We start from the raw sequence: 12,349 nt of genomic DNA on the forward strand, positions 1-12,349 counted from the left end.
TTTGTTCAAAACAGAGAATTAACCTAACATGTAAAAATGTAACTGCTCAATTTTGGCAGGGGGTAGCTCCCAATAATAAATAATAAGCTCATACTCTGTGTGTGGTCTGACAGTGGAGACACTTGCTGAACTGGTACTTGGCTCTTCAGCGATTCCTCCACCATCCAAAAACATAGTGACTGCCATCTCCAGATTATTGTTGCAGGCTTCAAGCATATGTTTCCCTACACTTTCACTTGCACCTGAAATAGTATAAAAACAAGAAAAAAGTTGAAAAAAAGACACCTTCTTACATTCAGTTCACATTAGAATACAGAATTCCCAAGCAAATAGTACTTTTCCCTCTTTAGAATGAATGATTTTTAAAACAAAAACTGTTTACTTCTATGCTTGTTGGCTGATTACTATGAAATATACAGAGCTAGAAAAGAAAGCAGCAGCATTAAAAATAGTTGTCTTCCTTCATGATAAAACAAAAACTAAATAAAACATTTATTTGCCATTTCTTTATATGGGCCGACTATATATCTGTTAATAAACTGAAAAAGAAAATGAAAGACTACGCTCTAGAAAGTTAGAAATACTTTGTTAGAAAGAATGCATTCAGTTACCAATTTCTACTTCTATAAGAAAGGAAACACTTTAATAACAATGGGAGAGAAGGGAGATGGGACTTTTTGTCAAAGATATAACTAAGTCAAAATTTGGTAAGAAATGTCAACCTTCATCATTTAAAACTGGCCCTATCACGCACTCACTTGTACAGTAAAGCAAGCATAATCTGTTTGATGCAATGTAAACTGGTAAAGCCCTTTAACAAATCAATTTTATAACATGCATCAAGAAACATAATGCCTGTTACTTTTTTGACCCAGTAATTTGGGCGTGTGGTCTAAATAAATCTACATAAATCAATATAAAGTCTAAATAAATCTACATAAATCTAGTCTAAATAAACCTATATAAAACACATGTATAAACATATCTATACATATGTCCAGTATAGCTTCAGTTAAAATTGAAAAACTATAGATAACATAAATGTCTAATAGTAGTAGAGTCTAAATTGTAAATCTATTTGGTGGGACATTTTGTGGTCATTAAAAAGCATCTCAGGTCACAAGAAACTATATTCAATATCCTGTAATAAACCACAATGAAAAAGAAAAAAAAATAAAAAGGGAAAAAAAAACCATCTTAGGCTTTCCACTTGGGATGACCTTCCTTCTGCCTCAACTGTGTCCTTTAAGAGTCTCCTGCAGTGAAGGCTGTGGGTGTGTGTGTGGTTTTTTGTTTGTTTTTTGTGTTTTCTTGGTCTGACAATGCCTTTATTTTGCTATTGTTCCTGAAAGACAGTTTCACCACTGGATATTCTTTTCTAAGGCTGACAGCTATTTTCTCTCAGTACACTGAATATAGCATTCCAGTGTCTTCTGTTGTTGCTTCTGAGAAGTAAGTTGCCAGACTAAAGAAAAACCTTTTTATACCAATCTGTTGTTTCTCTCTAGTTGCTTTTAAGATCTTCTCTGTCTTTGGTCTTCTGCAGTTTCATGCTATTTCCTGGGGCTGATTTTATTTATTCTCCTTGGGATTCACTGGACTTCCACCATAAGGACTGTTCTCATTTATCAGTTCTGAAAAATTCTCAGACATTTCTATTTAAAAATTACCACACAAGCTTTAAATGATACATTAAACAAGATGGACTTAATTGATATTTATAGGACATTCCATCCAAAAACAACAGCATACACTGTCTTCTCAAGTGCTCGTGGAACATTCTCCAGGATAGATCTTATCCTGGGTCACAATTCAAGCCTTGGTAAATTTAAGAAAATTGAAATCGTATCAAGTATCTTTTCCAACCACAATGCTATAAGACTAGATATCAATTACAGGAAAAAAAATCTGTGAAAAATACAAACACATGGAGGCTAAACAGTACACTACTAAATAACCAAGAGATCAATGAGGAAATCAAAAAATACCTAGAAACAAATGACAATGAAAACACAACGACCCAAAACCTATGGGATGCAGCAAAAGCAGTTCTAAGAGGAAGTTTATAGCAATACAATCTTACCTCAAGACACAAGAAACATCTCAAATAAACAACCTAACCTTACACCTAAAGCAATTAGAGAAAAGAAGAACAAAAAACCCCCAAAGTTAGCAGAAGGAAAGAAATCATAAAGATCAGATCAGAAATAAATGAAAAAGAAATGAAGGAAACAACAGCTAAGATCAATAAAACTAAAAGCTGGTTCTTTAAGATAAACAAAATTGATAAAACACTAGCCAGACTCATCAAGAAAAAAAGGGAGAAGACTCAAATCACTAGAATTAGAAATGAAAAAGGAGAAGTAACAACTGACACGGCAGAAATACAAAGGATCATGATAGATTACTACAAGCAACTATATGCCAATAAAATGGCCAACCTGGAAGAAATGGACAAATTCTTAGAAAAGCACAACCTTCCGAGACTGGACCAGGAAGAAATAGAAAATATAAACAGACCAATCACAAGCACTGAAACTGAAACTGTGATTACAAATCTTCCAACAAACAAAACTTCAGGACCAGATGGATTCACAGGCAAAATCTATCAAACATTTAGAGAAGAGCTAACACCTGTCCTTCTCAAACTCTTCCAAAATATAGCACAGGGGGGAACACTCCCAAAGTCATTCTAAGAGGGCACCATCACCCTGATACCAAAAACAGATGAAGAGGTCACAGAAAAGAAAACTACAGACCAATATCACTGATGAACACAGATGCAAAAATCCTCAACAAAATACTAGCAAACAGAATCTAACAGCACATTAAAAGGATCATACACCATGATTAAGTGGTGTTCATCCCAGGAATGCAAGGATTCGTCAATATATGCAAATCAATGTGATAAACCATATTAACAAATTGAAGGAGAAAAACCATATAATCACCTCAATAGATACAGAAAAAGCTTTCAACAAAATTAAACACTCATTTATGATAAAAACCCTCCAGAAAGTAGGCATAGAGGGAACGTACCTCAACATAATAAAGGCCACATATGACAAACCCACAGCCAACATCGTTTTCAACGGTGAAAAACTGAAACCATTTCCACTAAGATCAGGAACAAGAAAAGGCTGCCCAGTCTCACCACTATTATTCAATATATTTTTGGAAGTTTTAGCCATAGCAATCAGAGAAGAAAAATAAATAAAAGGAATCCAAATTGGAAAAGAAGAAGTAAAACTGTTACTGTTTGTGGGTGACATGATACTATACAGAGAACCCCAAAGATGCTACCAGAAAACTACTAGAGCTAACCAATGAATTTAGTTAAGTAGCAGGATAAAAAATTAATGCATAGAAATCTCTAGTATTCCTATATACTAATGATGAAAAATCTGAAAGGAAATTAAGGAAACACTCCCATTTACCACTGGAACAAAAAGAATAAAATACCTAAGAATAAACCTAACTAAGGAGACAAAAGACCTGTATGCAGAAAACTATAAGACACTGATGAAAGAAATTAAAGATGATACAAACAGATGGAGAGATATACCATGTTCTTAGATTGGAAGAATCAACACTGTGAAAATGACTATACTACCCAAAGCAATCTACAGATTCAATGCAATCCCTATCAAACTACCAATGACATTTTTCAAAGAACTAGAACAAAAAAAATTCACAGTTTGTATAGAAACACAAAAGACTCCAAATAGCCAAAGCATTCTTGAGAAAGAAAAACGGAGCTAGAGGAATCAGGCTCCCTGCCTTCAAACTATACTACAAAGCTACCATAATCAAGACAGTATGGTACTGGCACAAAAACAGAAATATAGATCAATGGAACAGGATAGAAAGCCCAGAGATAAACCCACACGCATATGGTCACCTTATCTTTGATAAAGGAGGCAAGAATATACAATGGAGAAAAAACAACTTCTTCAATAAGTGGTGCTGGGAAAACTGGACACCTACATGTAAAAGAATGAAATTAGAACACTCCCTAAAACCATACACAAAAATAAACTCAAAATGGATTAAAGACCTAATGTAAGGCCAGACACTATAAAACTCTTAGAGGAAAACATAGGCAGAACACTCTACGACATACATCACATCAAGATCCTTTTTGACCCACCTCCTAGAGAAATGGAAATAAAAACAAAAATAAACAAATGGAACCTGATGAAACTTAAAAGCTTTTGCATACGAAAGGAAACCATAAACAAGACGAAAAGCCAACTCTCAGAATGGGAGAAAATATTTGCAAACAAAGTAACCGACAAAGGATTAATCTCCAAAATATACAGGCAGCTCATGCAGCTCAGTATCAAAAAAAACCCAAACAACCCAATCCAAAAATGGGCAGAAGACCTAGAAAGACATTTCTCCAAAGAAGATATACAGATTGCCAACAAACACATGAAAGGATGCTCAACATCACTAATCATCAGAGAGATGCAAATCAAAACTACAATAAGGTATCACCTCACACAGGTCAGAATGGCCATCATCAAAAAATCTACAAACAATAAATGCTGGAGAGGGTGCGGAGAAAAGGGAACCCTCTTGCACTGCTTGTGGGAATGTAAACTGACACAACCACTCTCGAGAACAGTATGGAGGTTCCTTAGAAAACTAAAAATAGAACTATCATATGACCCAGCAATCCCACTACTGGGCATATACCCTGAGAAAATCATAATTCAAAAAGAGTCATGTACCACAATGTTCATTGCAGCTCTATTTACAATAGCCAGGACATGGAAGCAACCTAAGTGTCCATCTACAGATGAATCGATAAAGAAGATGTGGCACATATATACAATGGAATATTACTGAGCCATAAAAAGAAACGAAATTGAGTTATATGTAGTGAGGTGGATGGACCTAGAGACTGTCATACAGAGTGAAGTAAGTCAGAAAGAGAAAAAACAAATACAGTATGCTAACACTTATATATGGAATCTAAAAAAAAAAAAACTGTTCTGAAGAACCTAGGGGCACAACAGGAATAAAGATGCAGATGTAGAGAATGGACTTGAGGACACGGGGAAGGGGAAGGGGAAGGTTAAGCTGGACACGGGGAAGGGGGAGGTTAAGCTGGGACAAAGTGAGAGAGTGGCATGGACATATATACACTACCAAATGTAAAACAGATAGCTGGTGGGAAGCAGCCCCATAGCACAGGGAAAGCAGCTCAGTGCTTTGTGACCACCTAGAGGGGTGGGATAGGGAGGGTGGGAGGGAGACCCAAGAGGGAGGAGATATGGGGATATATGTATACGTACAGCTGATTTACTTTGTTATACAGCAGAAACTAACACACCACTGTAAAGCAATTATACTCCAATGAAGATGTTAGAAATAAATAAATAAATAAAAATTACCTTACTCCTCCATTCACACTTATGTCCTTCTGGAACTCCAATTAGATGTATGTTAGAACTCTTCATTCTATGCTGTGCCAATTTGTTTTTTACCTGTTCATGAGCTTTTAATTTTAGTTAATTTTTTGTAACTAGAAGTTCTGGGGTTTTTGTTTCCTAATCTGCCTAGTCATGTTTCAGAGACCCTTACTTCATACTCATATTTCTTTTCATTTCTTCTAATATATTAATCAAACTTACTGGAATTACGAAGACAAAATATAAGCTTTCTGCAGTTTCTAGAGGTCACTGTCTCGTTTCTGCTGGCTCTTGCTCACTATGCAATGTTTTTGTGTGCACTTTGTGATTTTTTTTTGACTATGATCTCAAGTGGCTTGGAATTTTAATCTGTAGATTTTTGGAGGCTGGGTTGAAGGTACATCCCTCCTAAGAGAAGATAACTTGATAGATTTTGTAAGGTACCTGAAAGCACCACCAAACACAGACTATTTAAAATACATTCTTGGGGCTTCCCTGGTGGCGCAGTGGTTAAGAATCCGCCTGCCAATGCAGGGGACACGGGTTCGAGCCCTGGTGCGGGAAGATCCCACATGCCACGGAGCAACTAAGCCCGTGAGCCACAACTACTGAGCCTGTACTCTAGAACCTGCTCGCTACAACTACTGAGCCCATGTGCCACAACTACTGAAGCCCTCACGCCTAGATCCCGTGCTCCACAAGAGAAGCCACTGCAATGAGAAGCTCGTGCACCACAACGAAGAGCAGCCCCCGCTTGCCGCAACTAGAGAAAGCCTGTGAGCAGCAACAAAGACCCAACGCAGCCAAAAATAATAAATAAATACTAAATGTTAGTTCTTAAAAAATTTTTTTTTAAATAAAATAAAATACATTCTTGACTTGAAGTTTTATGAAACCACATGGGAAATGTGACTCTGTAAGGACCCTTGTTATAAATTCTCAGTGAAGATTTCTCCTGCCACTCCCCAAATGCCAAGGTCCCAGCTTCATGTATGGGAGGGTTCTCCTTTCAGATTCCTCTCCTTAGGAAGGCTGCAAGCTTGTTTCCTGTGCCCTCTGATGCCATCAAAAGAGAAGTTCAAAGCCATCCAGTTCGGGCAGATTCAACCCGGGTGAAAGCTTACTTTAAACCTCGCTAACATCTCATTTCCAATTTCATTTCATTTTTAGCTTCTGAATATTCTTTACTTTCTTGCCAGCCCAATGATACATTTTGAAAGACTTTAAAAAAAATTTTATTCAGGATTTTCCTCACGTGGGAGGGTTACTCATGGTATCTCTCTCGTTTAGTCCTACTGCCAGAAATGAACTGCTGACTCTACTCTTTAATATCTTTCATTTGTTTTCTCTTCTCTACTATTATCTCTAAGGCTTTAAAATCAAGTCCTTAATTCTTCTTACCTGGATTACTACAATAGGCTCCTAACTGATCATCATTCTATCTTCCACCTTGCTGCTGAAGTTATGTTCCAAAATACAAGTGTGATTATCACACACAAATACAAACACACACACACAGTTTAAATTCTTTAATAGCTCTCTGACACCCACAGTATAAATTCCAAAGTTCTTTTGATCTGGCGAGTCCTCTGTGATCAGACCTCAGCTTATCTCTCTGGCTTTTCCTCTCCTCTTCTCCATCCTATGCAATTCAGTACAGTCACACCAAATTACACGCTTGGAAAGTCCTTATTCCCTTTATCTCCCCCTTCATCTAGTTCACGCATGCTCAAGGATCACCGTAAGTGTTACTTTTTTCAATTCCTGTGCTAAGCATTCTCTACACTACCTCCTCCCCACTCCCACCACTGTGATACTCTTCTATTACATACATGGACATATTACTAAGCAGTAAATACTTGTTTAATTTCTAGTTCCTCCAAAAGAGCAGGAGCTTCTTGAACACAGGGGTTGATTTTTGTCTTGGTATTCCAGCATCTAACGTCATGTTCGCTTGCATGTGATCAATATCTAATAAACTGACTTAAAACTATCTCATAGTACTTCAGCTAACCAGTTAGTACACTGGGGAAAGAAAGGCCAGACTTCAGCCAAAACAACCCTTCTATATCCTTTGAATTTTTTTCCTCTTGGCTGTGCCACACGTTTGTGGGATCTTAGTTCCCCGACCAGGGATTAAATCCGGACCCTGGCAGTGAAAGCGCCGAGTTCTAACCACTGGAGCACCAGGGAATTCCCCTATCCTTTGAATTTTAAACCGCATATATTTATGTTTTAAATTTCATTTACAAAGCAATATGGTTACACTGTGGAAATCACAAATAGCAAATGGGTATTTAGGATAAATGAACTTCAGATGAAATGTCCAGTGAAAGCATCATATACAAATTTTAAATGTGCTATAACTCAAACAACATAAAGTGAAAATCACATGCTCCAAAAATCTGTCAGATGATATTGAGCAGCTACAGCTTTGTCAGAAAGCTGACAAAGACATATCTAAATGCTAGTAAAAAACAAAAAAAAGAACAAAATTATTTCATGGAACATGACTGGAAAAAAACATTAATATACAATATTGTGATTTAATGTTAACTCAATAAGTAACATTATAAAAAAGCATCAGTCATTTCACTTAAATCTCCAGAAATTTACATATTTATGTTAGTCAAAAATCTTTTTTGGGAACTGGACAAATACAGAATTGCCTTTTATTTGGGGTGTGCCTTATATCTGGGTATATATGGTAATTTAAGTTACATAGGACCAGGGATGTTTTTTCTTTAAAAGGGCTTCATATAGTACTCAAAATTGAGAAACTTTCCTCCACTATTCTCTCTTCAACTGCACACAGCCCATCAGTCAACCAACAAATCCTACAGCTCCCATCTAATTAACAACACCCCTATCCATACTGTTCTATGTCCACTGCTATACTCTTTGTTCATGCCTTCAACATCTCTTACATGAACTATCACATTTCTTTGCTCTTGGTCATGCTCCTTTTGATATACCTCCTACATTGCAAAAGAATGTAAATTTGATTATCTCCCCTGTTTCAACAGTTCTGCACTGCGGACTGGAAAACTTTTCACCTCTCTTGAGCTGCACACAAGATTTGGCCCTTATAAGCTGCTCCTATTTTATACCCTTCTGCTTTCGTCTCACCTCTGTACCTTTCCCTCCAGGTGCAGATGTTTTTGGAACCTAGGCAGATCACTTGGTGGTACTTTGCAATGCCACGCCTCTGTATGACGTGGAGACTGACAGCAGTCAAATCACTCCCCTCAGTCTTCTTCTCGTTTTTTTGTTTTTTTATTTTTTTTTTATTTTTGGCTGCGTTGGGGTTGGGTCCTCATTGCTTCATGCAGGCTTTCTCTAGTTGCGGTGTGTGGGCTTCTCACTGCGGTGGCTTCTCTTTCCAGAGCACGGGCTCTAGGGGTGTGGGCTTCAGCAGTTGTGGTGCACAGGCTCAGCTGCTCCACGGCATGTGGGATCTTCCCGGACCAGGGCTTGAACCCATGTCCCCTGCACTGGCAGGCGGATTCTTAACCACTGCACCACCGGGGAAGTCCCAGTCCCCTCATTTTTCTTGACAACACACCAAATACCCACCTGTTAAGTTGCGGACCTTCCCCCTCCCTCCTCACCCTGAAGTATATACAGGAACGGATACTACTTTTCCACAGGGCCTTATCTGTATCCTTGTCTCTGCTAGCTCTTCTATCTTACAGACTTTAAAAACTCACTGAGGGCTTCCCTGGTGGCTTAGTGGTTGAGAGTCTGCCTGCCGATGCAGGGGACACGGGTTCGTGCCCCGGTCTGGGAAGATCCCACATGCCGTGGAGCGGCTGGGCCCGTGAGCCACGGCCGCTGAGCCTGCGTGTCCAGAGCCTGTGCTCCGCAACGGGAGAGGCCACAACAGTGAGAGGCCCGCGTACCGCAAAAAAAAAAAAACCTCACTGAACTGGCCAGTTCTCACTTTTCTCAAACCAGTTCTCTCTCCATAAGTCCTCAGTCAAGCTGAACCAAAAGTTCTCAAATTCTATACTATATATAAAATAAGCAATAAGGTCCTACTGCATAGCATAAGGAACTATATTCAATATCTTGTAATAAACTATCATGGAAAAGAATAAGAAAAATAATATATATATGTATGTATAACTGAATCACTTTGCTGTACACCAGAAACTAACACAACATTGTAAAAACTAACTATACTTCAGTAAAAATAAAATAATTAAAAAAATTAAAAGTTCTCAAGTTCTAGTATATACAGACTTATATTCTCACCATTAGGAAACACTTTAAAAAAGTGAAATCTCGGGGGCCTCCCTGGTGGCGCAGTGGTTGAGAGTCCGCCTGCCGATGCAGGGGATACGGGTTCGTGCCCCGGTCTGGGAGGATCCCATATGCCGCGGAGCGGCTGGGCCCGTGAGCCATGGCCGCTGAGCCTGTGCGTCCGGAGCCTGTGCTCCGCAACGGGAGAGGCCACAACAGTGAGAGGCCCGCGTACAGCAAAAAAAAAAAAAAAAAAAAAAAAAAAGTGAAATCTCGGACTTCCCTGGTGGTGCAGTGGTTAAGGATCCGCCTGCCAATGCAGGGGACACGGGTCTGAGCCCTGGTCTGGGAAGATCCCACATGCCGCAGAGCAACTAAGCCCAGGCGCCACAACCACTGAGCCTGCACTCTAGAGCCCATGAGCCACAACTACTGAGCCCTGTGCCACAACTACTGAAGCCCATGCGCCTAGAGCCTGTACTCCGCAACAAGAGAAGCCACCACAATGAGAAGCCCATGCACAGCAACGAAGAGTAGCTCCTGCTTGCCGCAACTAGAGGAGGCCCGCACGCAGCAACAAAGACCCAACACAGCCAAAAAAAAAAAAAAAAAGTGAAATCTCAAAATAAAAACAAATTCAACTTTTTGAGGGAAAGGAAGAGTTCAAATACCCCAGTAGCCAACTGTGTTAGGTAATTAAATACAAACTCTTGGGGCAAAATCAGCACAAATTTGATGAAAAATTTCCATATCATTACTCATAAAACCTGAGGCTTTGTTTCAGTGCTTTTCTAATATTTTTACATTGTGTCCAGTTATACTGGTTACATTACTATATTTCTTAAATGCTAGTCTAAAAGTTCAGTGTCTATTGTACTCCACCATTTTAATTTATCTACATAGCAGCTCCTGAAAATTAAAACGTTCCTGTATGTAAACTACTCTGGCTGCTTATTCTAGCAAGAGATGCATGAACTATTATCTTTGCCCCATAATAAACCCTAAAACTAGCTTCTGAATGACATCTACTGATCTTTTTCTTTTCAGAGAATTAAATGGCTGAGTTTATACCATTTTGGCTCTTGTCTCTCTAGGTGCTCACCACACTGCAATAAAGCACCACAAAAGGCACAAACAACATGCTGGGACTTCCCTGGTGGCGTAGTGGTTAAGACTCCACGTGCTCCCAATGCAGGGGGTCCAGGTTCGATCCCTGGCCAGGGAACTAGATCCCATATGCATGCCACAACTAAGAGTTCACATGCCACAACTAAGGAGCCCGTGTGCTGCAACAAAGGAGCCAGCAAGCTGCAACTAAGGAGTCCATGTGCTGCAACTAAGGAGCTTGATTGCTGCAACTAAGACTTAGTACAACCAAATAAATAAATAAATATTTTTAAAAAAAAGAACATGCTGATGCGGGATCGAAACTCCCTTCTGCTATAATAGCAACCAATCCTGGCTGCTTCACTCCTTTTGAAATTTGTTCATAAGGAAATTCAACTTAAAAATGACCACTGCTGGGAATTCCCTGGCAGTCCAGTGGTTAGGACTTGGCCCTTTCACTGCAGGGGCCTGGGTTCAATCCCTGGTGGGGGAACTAAGATCCTGCAAGCGGCCCCCCCAAAAAAGAGCTGATGTAGAAACACAGGAAAATGTAATAAAAGTATAGGTGAGTATTCCAGAGATATACTGAACTATAGATTAAAACAGAATTTATTAAAAGGGATTATACCGAGAATGACTTTAAGACAAAAATAAAGCTATAATAAAGGAAATAATAACTGTGATATTTTGGGGGGCAGAAGGTGTCAACACTCGAGGCTCAGAATTGCTCTTTTTAAACATCTTTATTGGAGTATAATTGCTTTACAATGGTGTGTTAGTTTCTGCTGTATAACAAAGTGAGAACTGCCATTCTTATCTATAATCCTCACTTAACCATTTAGTGCTAGAATCTAAACTATAGGCAGCATATCATATATCTGTTGACAATCTGATAGGATAACTTCCATCATTGGAGCTTGTCAGTATAGTGACCTAAGAGCTTTCCATAAAAGGGGTCTCTACTTATGAGATTTTTTAAAAAAGAAGCACATGCTAAATCCTGGCAAGACTGAAGAAGGCAGTATTAGAGAGGGGCCCAAGAAGCAAAGTACACCATTCACTTTCTTAAATAAAGCCAAATTATCTGAGCCATCTGTACTTGTATAATCAGGCATTCTTAGTTTATCACTTGTTGTATCACTTAGTGTATCTTTTTTTTTTTTAAAACATAGATCCTGCCCCCACTCCAATTGGAAGGGTCTGGGTAGGGCCCAAGAACATGCCATTTTTTAAAACATTTATTTATTTATTTGGATGTGTTGGGTCTTAGTTGCAGCAGGAGGGCTCCTTAGTTGTGGCTCGCGGGCTCCTTTGTTATGGCTCACCAGATCCTTAGTTGCGGCACATGGGCTCCTTAGTTGTGGCATGCGAACTCTTAGTTGCTGCATGCATGTGGGATCTAGTTCTCTGACCAGGGATCGAACCCGGACCCCTTGCATTGGGAGCGTGGAGTCTTAACCACTGCACCACCAGGGAGGTCCCAAGAGTATCGTTTTAGAAACAGAAGATAACTGAAGGATAATTAAAGGTTCCAATGGTTCTTAATGTCAGGAAGTAGTAGAGGCATCTAGAAATGT

General features: G+C 39.1%; 1 protein-coding gene across 4 annotated transcripts in view; it reads right to left on the minus strand.

The window, feature by feature from the left end:
• The window catches only part of UBXN7 (UBX domain protein 7), a gene marked incomplete at its 5' end in the record, with an annotated part of 69,396 nt that overhangs the window by 48,600 nt on the left and 8,447 nt on the right, over positions 1–12,349 (minus strand). For all 4 annotated transcript variants that reach the window (XM_082624868.1, XM_082624865.1, XM_082624867.1 and 1 more), the window contains one exon: positions 95–242. In XM_082624868.1, coding sequence (XP_082480994.1) covers positions 95–242 — 148 coding nt within the window. The remainder of the gene's footprint in view (positions 1–94; positions 243–12,349) is intronic.

This window comes from Mesoplodon mirus (assembly GCF_964341445.2).
Source record: "Mesoplodon mirus genome assembly, chromosome: 6".
NCBI classification, from domain to species: Eukaryota; Metazoa; Chordata; class Mammalia; order Artiodactyla; family Ziphiidae; genus Mesoplodon; species Mesoplodon mirus.